The 23,805-nt window shown below is 39.3% G+C and overlaps 1 protein-coding gene across 1 annotated transcript in view; it reads right to left on the bottom strand.

Annotated features, from left to right (window-relative positions):
* The window catches only part of syndig1l (synapse differentiation inducing 1-like), a 37,859-nt gene extending 14,068 nt beyond the window's left edge, over positions 1-23,791 (bottom strand). The window contains exons 1-2 of the mRNA XM_015015553.1: positions 23,441-23,791; positions 14,875-15,542 (exon numbers count right to left, since the gene is read on the bottom strand). Of these exons, the coding sequence (XP_014871039.1) occupies positions 14,875-15,405 (531 nt within the window). The 5' untranslated portion in view covers positions 15,406-15,542; positions 23,441-23,791. The remainder of the gene's footprint in view (positions 1-14,874; positions 15,543-23,440) is intronic.
* Positions 23,792-23,805: the final 14 nt, after the last annotated feature.

The following is a 23,805-nucleotide window of genomic DNA, read 5'->3' as shown; positions in this document are numbered from 1 at the left end:
ATAAAAAAAATTTTCCCCCCCCCAAAAAATTCCCCCCAAAAAAAAAACGTTTTTTCAAAAAAAAAAAAAAAAAAAAAAAAAAAAAAAAAAAAAAAGAGATTATTATTCTCTTTGGGAGGTTGCAGATTCTGAGTCCTTATCCAGAACAAAACATCATCAGTGTGTGTCACCATCTACAGATCCATATATTGTGACCGTGACATCTTCTAATGTACTCACATATCAACAAAGGCGAACCAAAAACCAGAGATTTATTTTTGGTGGTTGTAGCAATTGAAAGGAAATTGCAGATTGAGGTCACCGTTTCTATAAGAGTCTTTAAGCTGCATTCTTCCCGTGATCCTGTTCGAGGGATGACACAGCAGGAGGACGGAAGATTGAAAATAAAGGACAAAAAAATAAATAAATCAAGGCTATTGAGGCAAAGTAGTCCAAAATAATATTTGATAGTTTAATCAGATAGGTTGGATAAGTAAGAGAAAAGGTTGGGGAAGGTGGATAAAAGCAAGCAGCACGTACAGTCACAGTAATGAAGTCTATACTTTATTGATCTTTTTATTGTAGAAATGTGGTTTGGCCAAGGAAGTTTGACTTTTTTTATTTATTTATGTATTTTTTAACTTTTTGTTAGGGTGCAAACCTGAGGGTATGTTGTAAAAATCTCTTGCATCGTGATTGTGTTCCAGTTCTCTCTAATAATACAATGCTTAGTAACTTTTTTCATATTCTTCCACATTGCAACAGAATTTTGATTTTGTGTGACAGACAGACTAACCCAAACCAGCACATAATTAAGAAGTAGAAGGAATATGATACTTGGTTTTCAAACTTTTGTACAATAAAAAGAGGGGGGTGGGGGGGGAGTCTTGTGTGATTTGGATTCTGTCATTTTTCATTGCAATTACAGCTGCAGGTCTTTCAGAGTGTGTCAAACTCAGTCAGACTGAATAATGTTAGTAATTATAGACAGATCCTTCATTGGATTCATGTCATCATCTCTGAATAGTTTTCCTGTAGCTGCTAAAGAAAATCATACCTAACGCTTCTACCACCATATTTTACTCTGGATCTATTTGTCTGTCCCATCTGTCCTGTTAACAGATTCCCCCACCTGAGCTGTGGCTCTCTGCAGCTCCTCCAGAATCACTATGTGCCTCCTGGCTGCCTCACTGAATAATGCTCTCTTTGTCAAGTTGGTCGGTGTAGGAGGGATGGCCATGACCCTTTGGCATTTGAAATCATTTTCCTTATGCAGTTGATCACAATCGACCAGTCAATCTCTGTGCCAATAGAAGAAGATGCAAAACTATCAAACTTTAGGTCATTAAAAGTTTCTTTTTTTCCCCATTCAGCCAATCAGTTTGCTCAATACTGAAACACTCTACTGTTTTCCACATTTGTTCGTGATGCTTGAAGGTCTTGTGATGTTTAATTTGGGTCACGTTACTGTCTTGCAAGAAAAGCTACAGAGGTTGTCATTTAGCCAAAACTGGAATCTGCCAACCGCCTGGCAGCTTCAGCTGGCAGATGGTGTTCAGAAGAAGCTGAAAGTATACCACTTTTATTCAGAGTGGAAACAAGAGATTTTATGCACTTAGGTCAAAGACGGAGCAGCCTGCCTGCTTTGCTCCCAAGCAGGTGCGCTGATGAAAATGGCATCACGAGGCCCACCCAAAATTCAAAGGCTTTCCAACTAAAATCACTCTCCATTCCACAAAATGAGAGGAGAGAGAATGGCTGAGTTAAAGTAACCATTAAAAACGTTTACCATGTCTGCAAAAAAAAAAAAAAAAAGACATTGCATGGATGGATGCTAAACGTTTGAGTGGGGAGTTCATTCGGAGGGGGCTAAGACTTCAGACAATATATAGTGACTATAAATATAGTCACGAAATTGGACATATTGATCTTTTTGAACAGCAGACACATAACTGGAAAAGGTGAGAAATTGAAAATAATAATAAAATGATCAAAAAGGGACTGAAAAAAGCTTGTGAAAGCCCTGAATTTGAATTATCATTAAATAGATGACGACAGAAACACATCGCAGACAAATTAATGTTCTTTCTGTTGATTCTCTTCGTATTAGTAGCAGCACATAGCTGTAATATTTCCATTGCATTCAATGTTAAAAGGTTGCAAAATGAAGGATTGTATTCTGAACACATTTGCTTCCAGCTGTAAAACTTGTTTCAATTAATTTAGCAGCGCATACCCACGGCCGTGCTGCGTGACTGATGATGGAGGATTAGATGGTGGGTGGCAGAAACCGTACCCTGGCCCTGCTCTCTCATGGTAGGGGCACATTTTGGATTATGCCTCAAACACAAATGCAAAACAAAACCAAGCAATATTTGACGGCAAACATGATTGAGCCAGCGAAAGCCCTCACATTGTCCTTCGCCCGCAGACAATATCCGACTCTGCTGTCAAGCTGCGCTCACAAATATGCTAAAAGCTGTGAAAACAGACTCCTGTTGTGGCAATCGATATATTTTAATTCTTTTTTAAAAGGAAAATCCGGAGGCTAAGAAGGTCAGATGAGCATAACGCAGCTCACATTGTGCATAATGTCACTCTGCAATAATGGCCTAAAGCAGATGCCACGGTGCAATCGCTGCAGAGCCAGACCAGCTTGGATAATGTGTGTTCACATTTTTTTTTTTGCTAACATTATAGGCACAGCCCCGTGGCTGTTTGGAGAATAAAACAAACATCCTTCAAGAATACCATTAGCAAATGTTTGCCGAGGAAGAGAAGTTCAACTAGCAGAGGAAGTTAGTAAAGTAAGTGAAGAACCAGATTTGGCTCACTGTACGAGATGACAATAATCCACACTTTTCAGACAGCTCACGAGCAATTTTATGAACCAATTATCTTCTGGGAACAAAGCAATTATCTTTCATTTTCACTCAAATAAATGTGACACATAATTTCAAATCAGTCTCTACAAACATACTGTAGTGTTTCGGGTCATGGACCTCCTTTGGGTTTACAGCAAAGCGGAGCTGTTTACACGTTTCCCGTATAACTTTTAATGAGCATCTGTGTGCTGCTTGCCAATCGGTCACCTCTACCAGAGTGTCCCTAATGAGTATGAATTCAGACATTTATTCCAAACTGTGTGGTAAAAATATGAAATGTTGCCAACAAGTTGCAAACACATAATTGATAGCTTCATCACTTAGCATAACCCGCTGAAGGGTTGGTTTGATTAATTTCAACGTCAGGAAAGACGTGCACCAATAACCCCAAAGTTTTCGAAATGTGGCCAGATATAAACAAGCAAAAATGTCTGTACTTTATACCCACTGTAGATTCAGCTTATGAGAGCTTTAGTTTCAAAGTAAAATACTGTGGCAACTTGTATTCAGCAAGTCTACAATAACCTAAGTTCACCGTTAAGAGAGTCAATCTTCTGTATCGTCCTTGTTTTTCAGTTTCACTTTGCTGATTCAACCACATAAATTCTTGGGGATTTTATGTGGCTGATCAACCAAAATTGCAAGAATAAGCAAAGTGTGGCAAGCATTAGTATTTAGTCGCCCTGCATCAATATTTTATAGGAACACCTTTCATTGTAATTAGTTACAACTCTTTTGCAGACTCAGATTTTCTTTTTAAGTTTTAGCTCTTTCCACCTTCCGATAAAGTCTCTCCTGTCCTTGCTGGAAGAAAATCTTCCTCAGAGCACCATATTGTGTGGTGGGGATGGTATCGGTTTGCTGCCAGACGTTGTGTTCGACATGCAGGTCAAAAACTTTAATTTTGGTTTAATCTGACCAGAGCATTGTTGTCCATGTTAACTCTGCTCTCTTTGTTGCTTGTGGAAAACTTAAATGGCTTTCTCTTAACAGTTCTGTTCACTAGACGCCATATTTGTAAAGTTCAATACATGTCTTGTCAGAAGATTCTCACACCTGAGCTGTTGCTGTCTGCAGCTCCTCCAGAGTTAAAATGGCTGCTTGGGCAACTTCTCTGATAACTGTTTCTGACTTGTCCAGTCAGTCAGTTCAGGTCATGTCTTGGTAGGTTTGCAGTTCTTCCTTATATCTCAATTTTCCAATGAAGAAAATTCTCCACAATTCCAACAAGATCGCTGCTCTGCCTGCTGAGTTCCTTGGTTGTTGTGATGCTGTTTGTTCACCAATGTTCTTTTAAAAATCAAACAAAAATAAAACCTTTGAGGCCTTTAGAGAAACGATGGATTTCTACCTTAAATTACACAGAGTTAGACACATTTCTTATGTTAATTGATTCCACTGGATTTTATTTAGAGGTATCAACGTGAAAGGATCTGAAAACATGAATGCCACAATCTTGATTTTAATCGATAAATTACGTTGAAACGCCTCCAGGGTTTCCTCTCAGTGTATTATAAGCCTGGCGGGCCATTAGGCTTTACTTGTGCCTCCACCAGGCATAACATTATTCATTTATTCAGGTTATTTTTTATGATTGCCTTTTTTTTTTTAAAGAAGTATAGTTGGTGTTTAGGTATTAATCTTCCAGTCTTCCAAAAATGCATAACTATACAATGACATTTTCAAATTTCCTGTCAGGTTTAAGCATTTGTTTTTTTAACTCAAAAACATGGCAGGTGGCTGGATGACTGCTGCAGCGCCCTGAGCACCGGGCTTAGCAAGTTTTCTGGGGGAAACCCTGGCCTCCATCACTTTTCTTTCATTACCCAGCTAAACATTACTTTGTTTTGGTCCGTCACATAAAATCCCACACATTAACATTAACATAATAGAAAAGCAATGAGAAGCTATTTAAACCATTGTTGCCTTTTCAACCTTCTTATTATGCAGGAGCCCCATGGTTGAGATTATACACTTTTTAATTGTTATACTGTACGGCAGTACAAAGATAAAGTGTGCGGGGACGGGGGGGCGGGGGAGGATGGAGGCAGAAAGAAACCTCTACAGCCAAAGGCGATTCAATTAATTGCATGAATGCATAAGCAAAGTTAATGAGAAAAATTCCGATGCAAAGTCACATTTTCAGCATATTTGCGGGCATAAAACATGGGATGAATCACGCGAAATGACACAAATTATGCATATTATTCGACGTTTCCCTATGGTGTCTGGCACTCGCTATGCCAACATCTATTAATAAGCTATTTACAGAAACAGCAGCTATTAGTGTCTATTCTTAATAGTCTCTTCCTTATTCTATTACTTTATTTGTGCAATAGATGGTCCGCGGTCACTCGGATTCAAAACAATCATTGGCGCATCCAGCCCAGCAACTACAGCGACGCCACACCGGGAAAAACAGCATCAATCCACACCCACCACATCCCAACGACACAGGAGAGGAGCAATCACCGCCGAGATCCACGCTTTAAGGCCGAGCCACATCATCATGTTACAACATGACACACACACACCATTTATATTAAAAACGTGACATGTATATGTATCACGCACTGCAAGCGTACCAGCAGAAACCTGATAAAATGTCCACCGTCCTCAGGTGTTTCTCTCAGTCACAGAGTGCGTGGGCTCACGATAATAGCATCTCTGTCTGCGACGTAGAGCTGCTGTCTTCCCAAACATGCACAAGCGTCACTGGAGATCTGCTACCCACGACGATTAATGAAAAAAAAAGATTATTTTTTTTCTTCTTTTCACTGCCTTGTGGCCTCTCTTTGACAGGTGTGCAATTTGGGATCGGGTAATGAGGCATCAGCAAGAACCGGTACATGCTTAGCATTCATGTTGCGCTATCTGAATGTTTTAAAATGCAAAAGCAAATGTTGTGTTTGCAGAGGAAGCAAGCAGAGGTGGGATGTGAATAGTTACATTTACTTACTTGAGTAATGTCTCTTTTTGTGTACTTCAACTTGAGTACCATTATTTTTGAAATAACACAAATCTTGCTTGAGTACAATTACTCACTGCTCCTACTTTTGAACCACCATGACTTCACTTCGTCAGGGTGCAACAATTTATGCGTGACTGTAAAAGTGACTGCGCAAAATCAATTCCAAGTTTGCTGTAAAGATGCCTGTGCTGTTATACTAATTAAAACTGCAGCTGATTTAAAAAGTGAAATACAAACACATAGTGGGATTTAAGTGCCTCTTTCAGTGGACATGAGAAGTAAATTCACATTATACTGGAAGTGCTAGTCAGTTTTGCACATGTGAAGGAGCCTGAATTGTTTTGTTTATTTCCTGGAGAAGAGGAAACAACTAAATCCATCTAAATCCAACAGAGCTCCTTTTAACCCATAAGAAAGACTGTTTATATTCTCTACGTATAATCATCCCTCCTAGGGCTGACTGTAATAAAAAAATAAATAACAAATCACAACGTTTTACACACAGTTTTCACTCTATTCACTTTTTAATACTCTGAACTGCTTTTCAGGTGAGGATTAAATCTGGCATTTGGTACTTCAAAGTGGCACTATAGAGGATATTTTATTTCTTAATGTCTGATGCTTATGGTAATATGATGGTGTCATTATTAAATTTCCTATGAGACCTATGGTATGTTATGCGGGCGTTTTTTGATTTTTCAAGGGGAAAAAAAAAAATGTTTTCTGGTTAGAATCATTTCCAGCTGTGGTCCAAGATTAAAGTACAGACATCTGTGTTAAAACCAAGCTCCCTGCAGGGAGATTGTACTTCAGTTCAATACTTCAGTTTTTTTGATTTACTGTGGAACAGACTCTTCAAGACGTCCTGCACCAAAGCTGAATGCGCGACTCTAACAGTCCAACACTGGATATAAAGAATTTCTCAAGGCAATAGCTGAAAACAAACTCGTACAGATGATCTATGCTTCTGCCTTGGGTCAAAAGGAACATTTATCATGGCTGCTACTATCAGTCGATAATATCACACTCAGCAAAACCAAAGACACACTCACTGCAGTAATTATCAGCCTAATGGCTGGAACAGCAAAAAGAAAAGAAAAAAAAATCACCCCACATGTTATTTTGATATTTCATTTCTAATGTTAGCTTGTCTATAGAAATAAATAAATGGCATTTTTGTCTTAGATGTGCTATTTTTCTTTCTTGCCACCTCTTTATTTTTGGTGTGTAAAGTTTATAGTGAATGAAGTTCCTGTATTTGTCAAGAAAACGTCGCTGCAGCCCGAGCAATCACCCTCATCTCCTGCTGAGAACCGCAGACAGACAATGACTGACTGCTCCACATTGCGCAAACAGAACAATAAAGTGAATCATACCACAGAAAAGCTACTTCTTGGGTAACACAGACCTGTGCAGTGTGGTTAATTATGAACCGACTTCCAGCTACATTAAGTGGCCAAGTATTTGATACAAACCAGTCAGAAGCTACATTATGACTACTGATAGTCAAAGTGAAAAGTCTTAATCATTTCGTCTTCATGAAAACTGTGAGATACATTGGCAGGAAGGGAGCATCGTATTATGACATAGAGATGCTGATTAATATAAATTGTCATTTCAAATTGCTTGATTAAAATGAAAAAAATAAATAAATAAAAGATAATCAGAATATATGTGAAAGCATTTAGGTTCACGGTGATGACTTTTATTCAGAAGCCAGTGGAACATCTCAAATCTCAGATTATGTGTAGCATTTTGTACTTTGTAGAAAATTATTGTTCTTTAAGGAGTAACTTTAAATCTCCTTAGTGTTTTGTTGTTTTGTTTTGTTTTTACAAGATGCATGAAACTTTGGATTTACAGAGAATCTCTTCTTTGACACATTTTGCGCATTTTGAAACATTTCTATCATTTGTTTAACCAAAACACATCTCTAATAGGCATAAAACTCTTTAGTTTTCAGGTTTAAAAATTAATTTCAGAGCCCCCCCCCCCCGACTTTGCCGAGCTCTGTGAGAAAAGTCTGAGACTGTTAAAAGATTTTGCCGGAAAGTAAGGCACTGTGCTCACACTGTGTGAGCCCTTTGAAGAGCGAACAATTGGCGTGCAGCGAACTAGAGAATGACAGCATTTTAAATTTAATGTAAGCATAGGCAGCCACTTTCTCTCACATATAGATTAAACGGATAATGCTCATAATCGACTCGGCCTCTATCTAGCTAACATTCTGCAGAGGGTTGTCGCTGATATCTGTATAAAAAGCCAAACCCTCCATTAATCCGACACACAAGGCAATGATTTTAACATTTTAGTGCTCGTGGTGCAGAGCGACACAACAGTAAGGCTGAGTGGAAGCTGATTTTTACGTTCCACCAATGCATCACATGCTGAAATGACTCTGTGGATGTAAAAAGCACTGATGAAAGCAAATGTTATGCATCGAACTGATGCAACAGATGGGTGACAAAGCAAATGTGGTTTGGCTGAAGTATTTGGTGGCAATTTTAAAAAGGCAAATTCTGACTGGGGAACAGTTCTGCTTAAATTGATAGTTTTAAAATGAGTTTCTGCAAAATGGTTAGATGGAGTTAATATCACATCTGCAGAGGGAGTAGATAACTCTCTTTGCATTTTCATTTTGTACTAATTCACGTTCAGATTGAATGTAGCATCTATTCCACAAAGTGCCGACACCAATTTATACCGTCTCACAACACACCAGTCTGAAAGACGTTGAAGCAGTTTGGCTGAACGCCACTTTGAAGCCATCTTCACATTTACAATGGGGCAACTAGCTCAAGAGAAAAAGGATTTGATTTGCACAGGAAATGAATGTTGGAGGCTGTGTGCAGCCAATCATCTTCCTGCGGAAACACAAACTGAGAACTGAACACTCATAGAAAAGCAAGGTAAGGAGAAAATTACTTTTGGTTTTTATGCCAGTTCACTATTGTATCAGGTAGTTAGTCTGACCTGATATGAAATATTCTCAGAACCCGTTATTACACGTGAATCATCTACTACCTTAATTTTCTGTGTACATAACCAGCAACTTTTGCAGAAGTAAAACCAAAAAAGACATGAAAACTAATTATGGTGTTTGTGTAAACAGTCATAATTTATTTGGGAACTGAATTGTTTTATTGTGCAGAAGTTTGATTTGGTCTTGGAGCCCCAACAGATTAGCTGTTAACCTCAGCCTCTGGGATTATTAATCTGGATTTTTACTAAAGGATTTTTAAAGATAAGTTTGATACTGTAGGAGAACCCCACTTCCCTCTTCCTTTCAGGCTGAAACTTTTCCTGAATATGAAATAGTGTTTTATTTGCTTGGTTTTCACTGGTATTGGTACATATCCAGTATTGCTACAACAGTCATTATCCAATATAAGATACAAAACTTAAGAGCTTTAGTCCATTTTTTCTGGAAAGACTCACATCTCTATGGAAAAGACTATTTCTTCCACTAAAGCAATCTTCAGCACAAAGTACACAAACTGCCCAAGTCACCTTTCATTCGCTTTTCTCACTCAAATTTCTGACAGACTAGACCTTCATGTACCGTCCCTTAAGCTATGGCGGTCAATAAAACTGTCATCTGGAGATTTGTCTCGCCGTTCTTACAGCGTCTCAGCATTTTCAGAAGCCAAAAGAATTTCACAAGTTGAAATACAACCAAACTGATCTGAAACAACAAAACTGACTCAGTAAAAAAAAAAAATAGAAACCAGTATAAACTTGTTTAAACTTGTCTGTGATGTAATTTGAAAACTGCATAAATAGAAGCTGATATTACTTGAATCTATTGTTATTCACAACAATTGCAGACACACACACACAAAAAAACAAAACAAATATGATCATGACTTAATCATGTTGCAACAATAAACTATAAGCAAGTTTTCACTCTCCCTTACATGAATATTACTTGTAAAATATCTTTTGAATGAAATGCTTCTTGGATCTTGGAAGTGAACAGGCCGGATGATGTATTCATGATGTATTGTCAGTTAGTGACGTGAAATTGGTTTTAGGAGGGAACCTGGTTGACTGACCTGCAGGAAGTGAGATCTTTTTCACACCACTTTGCGTCTTGAGCTGAGGCAAATAAGGACAGGGATGATGGGATGTTGGCTAGTCTGTGTTCTTTATATAGTCAGCAGATGTCTTAGTGTGGACACCAACACCATCTGCTGCTCTCTCGGGTTTTTTTTTCCCCCAACTGTGGACAAAAGGCTGCACATTTCACCAGATGAGACTTGAAAACACAGTTTACCGCTGACTTTTCAAGGAAACATGCACTCATTGGCGTAACTAACTGCTTGCTCAATGAAAAATCACCTTTTTTTTTTTTTTTGCAGATTTGTGCACAGCTTTTCCACGAACATGGCTTCATTTTACCCCACTGAGTCCAAGTTTAGAGCTGACAATATGCATAACACTTCAAATCTAGATCTAACAACTGTGCACAACTTAATGGATACATGCACACGAGCGCGCACGAGCACACACATATCTCTTTATCACCGCAGTTTTAAACAGTGCTGCTGAAATCAAACTCAAACTCAGGATGTTTGCATGTTTTTGAACCATTTTGGCTGCACTGCACATTCATAATATTCCACCGAGAGCCGGGGATTGCCGTTTCCATGAAGGTGTTTTACTCAAAGTACAATATTTAGTACTTTTCAGCACATCGTCCGCATAAAAAGCAGCTCATTCCTGCTAGAGGAATGAGCTGCTTTTTGCACAAATGAATACACAACACAACTTGTAGCTGCATCCTCTCCTTCTTCCCACACTGTGTTGTTGTGCTAAGTACCTGCCAGGTAAACAGCATCCATAAACCTGCCTGTTATCCATTACTAATATAAGATTCATGATACAAAGTGCATTTTTTCAGGAATGCAATGTGCACAACAGTTGTTTTTATATGGAATAGGGAGAGACAGTGTGAGCTGCGTTCCCTAAACATGTACATATATGTATTTGTCCCCCAGAACCTCATACCATTGGTTTTTGTAACTTCAGATGATTTTTGTTGGTCTGCAATTAAGCAGAAGCATTACACAGTTCTAACCACAACTATCTATTGTTTAGCAAAATCTTTATTTCAACGAGCCCTTAGCAAATGTTTCATTCACTCTCTAAAGACAAAAATAACTATATTAATTGATTGTAGAGGGAATTTTTCTGTGAAGACAAATATTGTTCTTGTTGCTTATCTATAACTGTATATTTAAAGAACTTATACATACATAGTAAATATGAAAAGCATCCCTGAGCTATTAAAAGGTCAGTTACTGCTTTATGTATTTCAGCATGCTTTTTAATGTGCTGCTTCCAGTGAATTTCTCAGCATGCTGCAACACAGCAAATGTACTAAAGCAGTTGTTTACCCACTGTGCAACAATGCCACTGCAACACTGACAGCATTTCAGAATCCACTGCAGCGTGTTCTGGCAGTACACATCTTTTGTGTGATCTCCTTCCAATGACCACAGAAATAACAAACCTATAAGGAATCTAACCAAGTAAATGCCACGTCCTTGCTTCAGAGAGGCAGGCGCTAAAAAGAAGTGGCTTTTTTTTTTCTTTTTTCCCATGCTTAGTTGGCCAAATGTCCTCATGCTCTCACCTGCCAATGCACACTGAGGCTACAGCGTGATGGAGACAGATGGTGGTTCATTTGGCTGACCTCCTGTGCTTATTGTACATGTGTTAAAGCACAGGCTGATGAGAAGAAGCAGGTAATATTACCTTGGTAGTCTGGCATGGAGACCTTGAAGCCTTAGGTTTGCTGAATTCTGAAGACAAAAAACAATAATTGCACTGGTAATGCTCTTCAAAGAGGCCCGGTGTGAAACAATGGCCATACATCTTAAAAAATCGTTTTGGTCTGAAGAATTTCAGGAACGTCTCCAAGAGTTCAACCGAATCATAGGGCTAGTAAAAAAGTTGATAAATCTATAAAGACTAGTTGACAAATATTCACATTAACTAAAAAAAAAAAAAAAAAAAATAGAAATTAGAAAAACATCCAAACAAGATCTGGAGACAGAAAATTCACCTGTAAACAAAACTGAGTAATATTCTTCAAAAAGCCAATAAATAAAATATTTTTTTTTTTACAAAAGTTTAACATCTTAAGGCTTAGACATGCTAATTTTAGTACATATGTATGTTTGTATATATTTTGGATTTATTCATCATTTATTAACTTTATTCCTGTAGTTATTTTACTATCTCAAAAAGAGGTCACAATGACATGATTGAATAAAAAGGTATTGTGAAGTTTGGAAATAAACTAACGAATTCCAACATCAACAGGAGTTTATCATGATATATTATTAAAACAATATTCCTTTTCCCCTTTATTGATTCTCCCTTTGGACTTTTGGTAATTTACTTAGGCACTTTGATTTCATTTACTTTAGTCTCTGTCTTTTGATCGTAAAATTGAAGAAGACTTAATTCCACTAGAGCCTGTTTCCCGTTAATTCTTTTAGCTATTTATTTTTTCGTGATAAACCGAAAACAGCAGCTGTTAGTTACAGATAAAACAAAGCAAGACTTCAAACCAGATTTCTAGTTATAAAGTGGTGTGTTAGTTTATAGCGCAACTCTTAACGGGGCTCTCGTTCAGTTCTAGGGTTTTGTGTGTTGTGCATATGGACGAAATGAAAAAGCTTTGTGTGTCAATGACCAAACATACCTCACGATTAACTGAGTTTGCAGGCATTCGATTCTGCACACGTCGACACAAAATTTCAATAATGTTGAAGTCTGAAGTTTGACTTTGTGTGAATGCCTTTTGTTTTTCCAGTCGTAGCTGTTGTGTTTGAAATCATTGACCTGTTAATGACCCAGTTTCAGTTTAGCCACAATGCACATGGCTCTCTGCATGGCTAAACATCAGAGTCATGCACCCTTACAGCTGTGTGCACAATCTTTCGATATCTAAAATATATCTTTTTATTTCGCTTGCATATATATCAGGTTTCAACTGTACGTGGTTTATAAGCTGCAATTATGTGTAAAGATAGGCTAATAATTTCAATGTTGAGGCCCATTAAGTACCTCAGACAAACTCATCATTTACACGATGAGTAAAGCAAAAAATATTAAAAACATAGAGACCTTGGTTACAGCAAAAAGTGGGTGAGACACCTGGCAAAAAGAGAAAGGTCTTCATTCACCTATTTTAATATCCTAGAACGGAAGCCTTTCTCCACAAGGACAAACATTAAATTTACTCTAATTGCCAGAAGGGGTAGGCAAAATGTTTACAATGAAGATTTAAACTGATAGATCAAACCGATAACATGGCCATTCACCAGGCAGAACGATGTTTCTTGCACGATGCCTTCAGAAAAATCTGCAAAAAACAAAATTAAAAATTAAAAAAAGAATCAAGGGAAATACTGAAATGGCGCATTAATTCCTGGGAGGAAACTGTCTGCAAATATGAAGTTGAGAATATAGATTCATGGTGAAAACATTTCTTTTTTTTTTTTTTCTGAGCGCTAAATCTCAACCACAGTGCATCTCAGCAGACAGACTTTCTAGTCTCAGATCTTTGATGTTGTCCTGTGGGCAGGAGAGTTAGAAACACCTTGGAAGTGTCATTTGTTTCCTGCTGGGCCTCTACGTAATGACTCCCAATGTTTACTTCACTCTTTACATCTCAAAGTAACCTGTTGATGCGCCTCAAAGAGAATGTGTGCGAAAAGAATAACGGCAATAAAACAATGTCAATGAGATTCCACCGATCAAACACGACGTTTGCATCTAAATCCATGAAAATGGAGAAATGGAGGAAATTCCAAATCAAGAAATAATTTCCTCTTTTGTGTCTATACATCAAAGCCAGTCGAAGAGTGCTTTCTTTCCCCAGAGACTATTTCATGTCTACATGGTAAATATGCCTGATGTTTGTCATAATTATCCAGTAGCCATCCGTGTGCAGAACCCAGCACAGGACACCAATCGGTTCCCAACTCCCTATTCTGCTTGTCGGGTTCGTTAAATCCTTTTGAGTATTTTTTATTTTCTTTGCAATTGGTTGTGCTGGCTGAGAGTGAAAATGCTGCAGCTAATTTTGTGCCAAGTACCCAATATTTCTGTTCAAGGAAGCCCTGTGATTTCATAAAATCTAGCGATTGAGTTACCAATAGTGGGAACTGACTGCGAGGTCGGTGCATCAAAAGAGATTTACTCTCAGTAAAATGTCAGTCTTACAAAAGACCTGAATATAAAAGCACGTGTGCCACAGAAATACAAGCGTTTTCTCTCATTTTCTACCCCGACATGTACCCGACCATCGTTGGATGCTGCGTGGTGAGTACTTAAAAAGGACTCTGCAAGAGCAGGACAAAAAAACAAACAAAAAATCTGCATCTCAAAGCGTGAAAGATGTAACACGCTGCTTTGTGCCAAGCTTTTAGCTAATAATTTATTAGAAAGAGCTAAAATCCCATTTCAGTGAGTGAGTATCTTTATTGTCTACGATATTTTCAAGGAGTCAACAAGAGACAAACTTTGACTCAGCAAAACACATCAGAACCATCTGCAGTTCACAAGCATTCATCAGGGTGGCCAGTGGTCTAATTTGAAAAATAAATCTGATTTGTACGGTTCAGGCTAAGCAATGGATCACTTGAGCAAAATAGTTGGATTTGAGCCACTTTTGGTTTAAGCGTGACCATAACCTATACATGCCCCCAAGAGGTCAAATATTGATTAGATGAATTAATCAGAAAGTAGGTCACATTCAGCAGATCCAAATATCAGCTTACAGGATTTTCCTCAAACTTTCCTTCAGTTCTTCACTTTTAGACCCCGGTAAAATGCGTTTCTCAAATCGGCAGCATATATGGAAACGTTGGATATGATGGGACAGGAGCAAGGAGCAAAATGAATTAATTGCTTTACATGCACAGCTTCTTTCAGATGCGGATAAGCTGACACATTACAGCGGTTCTAAGAGTGCGTTTGAATATTTTTGACGAAATCACGCCGCCTTCGAACTGCTCTTACCTCATACTCCACATATTCCTCCTCCTCCACCTCGTAAGAAACAGTCTGAATCTTGACATGTTCGCCATCGTCGAGCAGCTTGGACTGAGGGTCCTCTGCGCCGGGCGTGTCCCCTCCCGCTGTGCTGGACACCTCCTTTGCCTTCTTCTCGGTAAAGGTAGTCTCGCAGCACTCGCTTTTGTATTCCTTAGCCTTGATGCTTCCGCTGTCCTCCTTGTACAAGATGAAGTTAGGCCTGTAGAAAGCCTCCACCGCCAGATGCAGAGAGGTGGCGTCCAGAAACTGCTGCGACTTCACCTTCCCATTGGTGCTGTAACTTCCTCCACTGACTACATTCCCATTATTTACCAATCCTCCTCCTTCACCGCCCTCACCTCCACCGGGGCCTCCTCCTCTTCCTCCTCCTCCGGTAAAGTAGTTAATAATGTTTTCTTGGTATTGGTTATTGGGGAATTCTCCTCCGTAACCATTGACCATGTGCTTACTGTTCTTGTCCAGCAACGGGTTCTGCAGTTCGCTGAGGTTCTCCATTGGAAGTGGGATCAAAATGCGAGAGAACGAACCTTCTCGGCAGCCGGACAGAGACGGAAGAGTTGTGGGGAGGAACAGGCTCCTTAGTGGTGGGTGTTAATGCCAGTAGACATTAATGGCATTAAGCACTCTGAGATCTGTAGAGGCAACAAACACAGACAGAGATGAGAGCTTTTAGCTTCAGCAGAATTTTATTTGACATCTACTGGCAGGTAACATTTACTCCAACACATGCTCGCATCAGATCAAAGTTAAGAGCCGGGGCTCTCTCAGCATCAGCAGCAGCAGCAACTTTTACAGCCTTCTGCTTGTCGAGAACTGGATGGCGCAGATGAATCCATTAGGCCTAATTTGCATCCTCGCTCAAGTCGCATTAGAAAACATTCACATGCAAAAGAGCAGAAACAGCAGTAATATGGCGAACTGCAAAAGTCTTCATATCCAATGGGCATTTCCATATTTTAGTTGGTTGTGGTTACAGCCACAAATGCTGGAGTGTTTCACTTGGATTTTATGCGACAGGTGTAAATGAAAGTGAAAATGATTTTTTTTTCTGTTTTGTTTTCTTTCACAAATGAAAACCTAAAAGTGTGGTCTATATATTGTATTTACCTCCTTTTCCTTTAATGAGTATAGATTAAATCCACTGCCATCAAGTGCCTTCGTGCAGCTACAAGTCTTTTGGGGTGTTTCTCTGCAGGCTTTGCACATTAAGAGACCAACACTTTTGCCGAAATGGCTCAGGCACAGCCAGACAGAATGACACGTCAATTTCCAGGTGTTGCTACAAGTCAAAATTGGACTTAGGTCTGGCTTTGCCTGGGTTGGTGTAACAAATGACCACGCTTTGATCTAAGTAAAATAAATAAATTATTGTGGCTCGGACTGTATGTTTATGGTTGCCATTCTGCTGGAACGTCAATCTCAAGGCCTTTATCTCCAACAGTTTTCCTTTAGGAGCGTTTTGTATTTCATCTCTACTTATCTTTCTACGAACTACGATGCAAAGAAAGGCATCATGATGTTTTACCTCAGGGGAATGTGTGCTTTGGAGAGCTTTCAACTTCTCCACAACTATTTACCGGACTTGTCTGGTGCATTCCTCAGCCTTCATGATGTTTGTTCTTAGAACAATTGTTTTTATACTGAAGTTGAATTACACAAAGGTGTGCTCTAGTAACACACCAGGTGTCTTCTGAAGGCAACTGGTTGAGCTCAATTTTATCTAAGTGTATCAAAGAAAAGGGAAGAATCTCAAATAATCGAGAAAAGGTTTTTATATCGCCATCTTCCACTGTGTATGCAGGTTTTGTGAGCACATCGGATTATTATTGTCAAATGTGCAATCAGTTTCACCGTCTGATGTGTCAGTGGATGCCTCCTACATATCTTTTGCTCGCAGGGAAGCTATTATTCCCATTTCTACTAATCGGTGTCTGATAGTTCTGCTTAAACAAGTATGACATCTTCAGAACAGAAGTTTATAATTGGTTTGAGATTGGCGAAGGCACTCATTTTCATTGTTTATTAATTTTGTCATTAAATGTCTGGCACTCTATTTAAAATGTAACACAGCTTTTTAATATTATTTCTCAGTGACAAGGTTATCAAAATATAATTGCGGTAGCTACTTGGAGAAAATATTGCAGCGGTTCCCCTTAAATATATAGTATATGTGAACAACCCGAAAAATAAACTTTTAATGTCATGCGTAAGTGTGAGCCTTATGCCAGTCAGCATGTTTTTCAGAGCACAGAAAAGAAGAAAAAAAAAATGTGCTGGATTAATTCAGAAGTGCTCACTAGCCATCTTCCATCTGTAGCACCATGCACCTGCTCTGGAAAGGCATCCAAAAACATCCAGGCTCAAATGTAATTTTTTTTTTTCACCCTACTTGTTTTCCCACCATCCCAGGTTTTCCTCTCACCCCTTGACCTTCCTCTGAATAACTTGTAGGTCGCATGAGATTTCCAGACATAGATTATTCACCTTGATTCCTGATCCCAGTCATATATGGCTTAATTACCAAATGTTTTAAGGTAATGCAGAAAACAACAAGATTAGGAACAACAGGAAAAAGGCCTTCAGTTGACGAGATACATACGATGGAGGGCTCAGTGATTAACAGCTTGTGTAGTTATCTTGATTTGTAGGTTATTTATGGTGAATAAAAAAGCAGCAGATTCACACTCGCATGTTTTTCTCTGTTTTCCATAGTCTCTTTAAGTCAGCACCGTATCTTTCATCTCTGTCACTGCATTTCAATATGTTTTCCATACATGAATTGCAAAAAATGATTATGTAAATGTGTCCTATCTCTGCACAACTTTGAACTGATATTGAAAGTCTGTTTGTACGAACTGTTCTTTGATGAAGTTTTCTAATCAATTAATTATGTGTGCTGCATTCAAGTTCAATATGTATTTTGCAATTCATGAGCATCACCAGTTTCTCTGTTACTCTAAAGAAAGGCAACTCAGTTATTTGTGATATAAAAATATATATATATATATATATATATATATATATATATATATATATATATATATATATATATATATATATATATATAATATAAATATTGGGACATAGACACTGGTAATTGTTCTTATAGCGTTACATCCTTATGTAATTGTTTTTCCAAGCACATTATGAAGATAACTATGGGTTGATGCTCATAAATGCCTGGAAAACTATGCAAGAGAAGCAACCGCTCCCACATTTTAATGTTGGTGTGCAAACTTTTGTTTTTGCTCCCCTGTATTTTTGATTCAAAGAAATACGATCACTTCCTATACTCTAACAAACATACAAGGACAGGACTGGTCAGCCAGCCATGCAGATACAGTTCTGACGGTATTGACCCGTGCGGTTTCAGTACAAATGCACACTCCATGTTTTAGCTAATCATTTGTAGAAAAAACAACAACTTTGTATCCTTTTCATTTTACAGCAATTACACGCTGCATTGTGTTGATCTATCACATTAAGTTCCAATTAAATACACTGAGGTTTGTGGCCTCCTTGCCTTCTTTGCTTTAATGACTTGTTATACGCTACAAATTCCTCTCTTTGCTTCCCCATTTTTCTTCAAAGGTGGATTTTTTTTCCTCCCTCTTTTCTCTTTTCCAAAAACACATTAATAAATCAACATCCCCCCAGACTCCCAGACATCCTAAAACTCTAGAAGCACTGGACAGCTAACAATGTTTTCAGTGTTCCTCCCTGCTGGTCTTCCTGTGCCTCAATGTGCTGAGAATACGATTTTGATTAGACCATGCATGGCCCCAGGGCTCATATGTGCAAGTGAATCTTAAATTTTAAGAATGAAACTAATTGCACATTGTGCAGTGGATGAGCAGGTGTTTACATTACTCTCTGCTCTTGATGCAATATTTATGTAAGCATATGGGTCTCCTTGGCCTAGACATAGACCATGTTGTGGTGTATGCATCCCGACATATAAATTATTGACACTGTAGGCCATTGCTGTCCATTGTATCCTTTAGATTTAGTTTTTTTTGGTGTTGTTTATATTGTGTTATTTTTGTACATTGTGTTTGCTAAGTACTTCAGTCAAAGTGCATTTTAGCAGCTGTAAATCACCTCCGTGTTAGAATAGAGCAACTGCTCTGATTACCATAACATGTCTGCAACTCTGTAAATAAAATCAACTCCTGCTAAAATTACCACAGCGTTTACGTTTCATAAGAAAAACTAACTGTTGGCATGGATTTAAAGTCATAACAGGATTTTAAAGGTTTTCAGTTAATCAACCCTATTTTTTCTTAGGTGTGGGGGCGGATGCAGGGCTTATCTTGGCAGATATGCCCCTTGTGCTGTGTAAGACAAGTGCCTGATACATTTAGTTTTGGAGGAAATAGGCATAATGTTTCAGAGGCATTTGGTGAGCGGTCGGCCAGGTCGGGAAGGTTTGGTGTAAATATAATACTCTTAGGAACAGTGTTTTAAAAAACATTGAATATTTTCTTTACTCTGACATAGACGCTGAAATTAAATCCCAAAGGTGTTTGCTTTCACTATTCCCAGTTAATTTATTCTCTTGCAGAAGAAATCATCAGAATGTTTCCAGTGATGCTTGAATGTATGTAAAGCTTCAGTTTTGGTTTAACAAGGCTTCAAGTTGCCACTGTCAGGCAACTTGGCAAAAGACGTTTGCCTTTCATGCCATAATATCCGGTGTCGAAAAACCCATTTCATCATAATGTGAGAAAAAAGGAGCTTCACCATCATATTTATTATTTTTTTCTCATTTTTAATGTATTAAAACAACACTTGACTATCTTTGTGCAGCCAGTCTGGCAAGCAGCCACCTGCAGGTTGGCTACCTGAGCAGAGCGTCCAAATAATTAACCAGCCAGTAAATAACCCGACACCCACAGTGCACAATAAGCGCTTTTAAAACTACTAGCAAATTTAATGTGTACATATGCACAATTTCTGCATTAGTCTATGTATATAACTCAAAACATTACATAAATGTTGTACACAAAATTACAACTGCAATAATTAATATGCTGTGCCCTTTCAGCAGCACTATGAAGAATTTGTGTTATTTTCCGAATGAACTGTGTAATGTATGCTTTTGATTTGATATTTATATGGGAGCCCATAAAATCCTCGTATTTAATGTACAGTCCATGCTTAGTGGGGACAACAAACAATCCTGATTTAGTGGGTCTGCTTAAACTTTAAAAAGCAAATAAGCCGAGCAGCTCTGGCTTGGTTTTGAGAGCAAGACGATGCGGTTGTCATGCAAGTAACAGGAAAAAGTGTTCTGCTTAATACTTTGCTGCTATAAAATCTGTCAGACTAAGACTCCAAATGAATGCTTTAAGCTGACAGCGGACTACTTTCATGTCATTACTCTGGGACGCACGCAGGAATCTTTATGGTTTTGCCATGCTACTTAATTTGTTGAGGCTGTGTTGGTGGTTCAAGGTGGGCACTTTTTCTTTCCCTCCAAATGGGAATTAAAAGAGTGAATAAGCTATTTTAGTGCAGGCTGAAAAATGTAGGACACCTCACAATCAGACAGCATGAAAGTCTTAGAGGTAAAGAATTCAAATTTATCTATGCAGGCGTGTTTGGTTTGGAAACATTGATAACATGTGGCTGTGAGAGACTATACATCTGTATGTGAGATGTGTAGTGCGTTTTTTGGGGGGAAAAGAAGGAGTAACAAATAGATGTAGGGAGAGGGTGAGGTGGGGGGGGGGATTGAGAGGGAGATCACAATTATATGTGATTCTCTGGTTGAGTGCATTTGGGCATATTGGCAGACAGCAGAGGCGGCGAGGAATAAAGAGCTGAGAGGTGCGGCTGAAAGCGAATGAGGCAGAGAAGCCTTTGTTGCAAGGAAAACAATTCGGCATGACTAAGATGGCCTTAGCGCAGGGCCTTGGTGCTGCAGTGCAACTGCATGAGACAGAGGCGCCCAGAGGGGTCCGGCAATGGGGTCCAAAGATTAGCGAACAGCCTGTAAGCAACAAGGTGTGAATAGGGTAAGATTAAGACCGTGGCAGCGCCAACATCTGAGCGCCGCAGCACAATTAGACTCCAAGTCAGCATAACCTGCTTCCCTTTCTCAGGCTGCTGCCAATCACGCTCTAACCTCTGACCCTGGAGAAACGGAAAGTGGGTATTATCAACAAGGCCTTGAGGGGAGCGTCAGCGAGAGGCGGCAGAATACCAATGCGCCTTATCTGTCTAATGTGTTCACTAGTACGTCGCATCCACAGTTTCGCTGCCACATGTGGAGAGCCGCTTGCTGGGAACAACAACAACGGCTCCATCACTATATGTAATTTCATTTTAGGAGCAGTACGTGGCACTGAATGTGCACAAGAAGGGTGACGACACGCACTTATTTATGGCCACAAATTGGGATGATGCACAAGGTTGAAATGCTGAAACATCGCCATTAGCACATCATCGGTGATCCCTACATGCCGCCCCAGCAGAGGAAAACCCACAGGTTGATCCGGGGACAAACCAAAATGATTATACGAGTAATGGGCTTAACTCGTGTTGACTGATCCTTTTACGATTTATTACCATCAAAGGAGACTGTGCATAAAATATAATCCACTACAGATTAATCGGATGTCTATTTCTGCATGAACAGCCACAGATGAGGTCATGACTATCTGCTGAGCTCACGGACATAAAACTATTCATACATTTCACGGAACAGCCAGAGCCCCTTCTCTGGAGTCCTTGTGCCCAGTTGCACTCTTGCCACCGTGCTTTATGATGTTCACACACCTGTGAGAGGACGCGAGGTGTTCCTTGATGTGTAAATCCGCCGCCTCTGTCATGGGTGCTGGAATAATTCAGCAAGAGAGGTGTCGCACTTCTGCATAGTTTGTTCTCTGTTGTTTGCTGTCAGCGAGGCAGAGTGTGTCTGAGTTGTCTTCATTGCCTATTGATCGCAGACTTTAGGAGCAGATGACACGAGACCAGCGCTTAGACCGGGTTATTTTGAATGCTGGATGGACTGATGGGTATAGATTGAGCGCTTATTGTCTTGTTTACTCATGCAACTCAGATTCGGGGGGCAGAAATCACTTCAGGCGCTCAAGGGACAGGTTTCCCATTTGGAGACAAAAATGATAAATCTCACCAATGTCGGTCATTAAATATTAATAGTGAGAACTAGTCCTGTGTAGTGCTCAGTGCATGCCAACAGTGTTAGTTTCTCCCACTAACTGAAATCCTCTGAAGCCTGTTGTTATCTTTCTTACTTGTGCATTGTTTCCCTTCCACTCAACTTTCATTTAATGTGGTCACATAAAATCTAAATTATTCACACCTTCTGTTAGACGTAGACTTAGTTTCATCTTTTCATTCAGACAAAAAGTTTGTTTCTTATAGAAAATGAAACAGGCATCTCTCAAAAGATAAGACAGAAAACGAGGAATTGATTTTTGAAAAAAAAAAAAAAAAAAAAACTGCATTTATTATTTTATTTTGTAAAAAATGGCATTTCCACAAACCAATTTACACCTTTCTCTGTAATAACCCTAATCTTCAGCCCCCTCCTCAGTTTAACCATTCGATTCACGTCAGTACGTAATGGGACAATTCAAACCTGTGGCTATTGAAACAGAGGCTCTGGACACATCTCATACTTTTTCCTTCCACTAAGCTTTCCACAAATACGCTGTGACGCAGCCATCTGGGAACAGCCAGCTTTTCAAGCAGTGATTTTTGGTGGCTTACCCTCTTTGAGGACAGCATCAAAGACTGTGTAGACATGAACACAAAGCCTTTCCAACAAAGTATTTTTATTGGTCTCATGGAACATTCAAATAATCTCAGAAACAAAAAAAAAATTGTGTGTTTATTAGCTGAAAACACTAATGACTAAAATTGCTTAAAACATAGACGTTTGAATTATATCACTTTATGGATCCACAAAATAGTTGTACTTTTTCAATTAGAGATTAAACATATAAATCGCAAATGCTTTAAGGGGAGATAACGTAATCATTCACACACACACACACACACACACACACACACACACACACACACACACACACACACACACACACACACAAAACCCAATAGCGTTCTTTGTTTCTTTTCCACCCTTTGATTTCTTCATTAAGGAAAAATGAATTCTTTAACACTGTTTGTCCAAGCAGGTGTTTTTACTCCAACCTCTACTCGATCTTATAAAGACATATATCCTGATAATACTGGACAGAAGTTGAGTCGCTGAAAAAACAACAGAGTAGGATTTTAGCTTCAGCAGTCGTAAGTGGGTGACTGTGTGAGTTCTTTATCAACATCCTCCTCCATCGCAAGAGACCCAGTGCAATGCGACAGATATGGCCCCTTAATGAAATTAATTACTTGGGGATGAACACGAGAAGGCAAAACTGCGCGTAAAGGCAGCGCGCTTTCCTCACATAAAGACACTCGCGATCAAGTAAAACGCGCACCTCTCTACACGCGTTTACTGCGAAAGAGATCGGAAACTGTGATGGGAGGATAAAATCCCTACCTTTGGGTCCCGGCGGCTCCAGATGTTGTCATGAGGACGGAAACACTCGCTTGTTTTTGCCCGTGCATTATGGCAGCGGAGCTGGCGTTGTCCTCCACAGAAAGAGGCATTTCTCAGACTTTCTCATTTAAAGAAATAGCCCATCACTCCGGGCGAAGCCGCTCTTCCGACTTCAGGTGGTGGGGAGGGGGAGAAGAAAGAAAGAAGGACGCCTTCAACGAAGATGAGGTGCTCTCCCCCCCACAGTGAACCCGACCTCTCACTAGATATCGGTCTCTTCCGAAACTTAGAGCAACCCTCGGAACAAAAAAAAAAAAAAAAAAAAAGGGGGGGGGGGGGAGACGACTGGGGGGGGGGGGGGGGTT

Source organism: Poecilia latipinna, unplaced genomic scaffold, assembly GCF_001443285.1.
Source record: "Poecilia latipinna isolate Pla-1442-1.1 unplaced genomic scaffold, P_latipinna-1.0 Scaffold1926, whole genome shotgun sequence".
Lineage (NCBI taxonomy): Eukaryota > Metazoa > Chordata > Actinopteri > Cyprinodontiformes > Poeciliidae > Poecilia > Poecilia latipinna.
The sequence above is the reverse complement of the archived record's forward strand: the minus strand, read 5'-3'. Positions and strand labels throughout refer to the sequence as shown.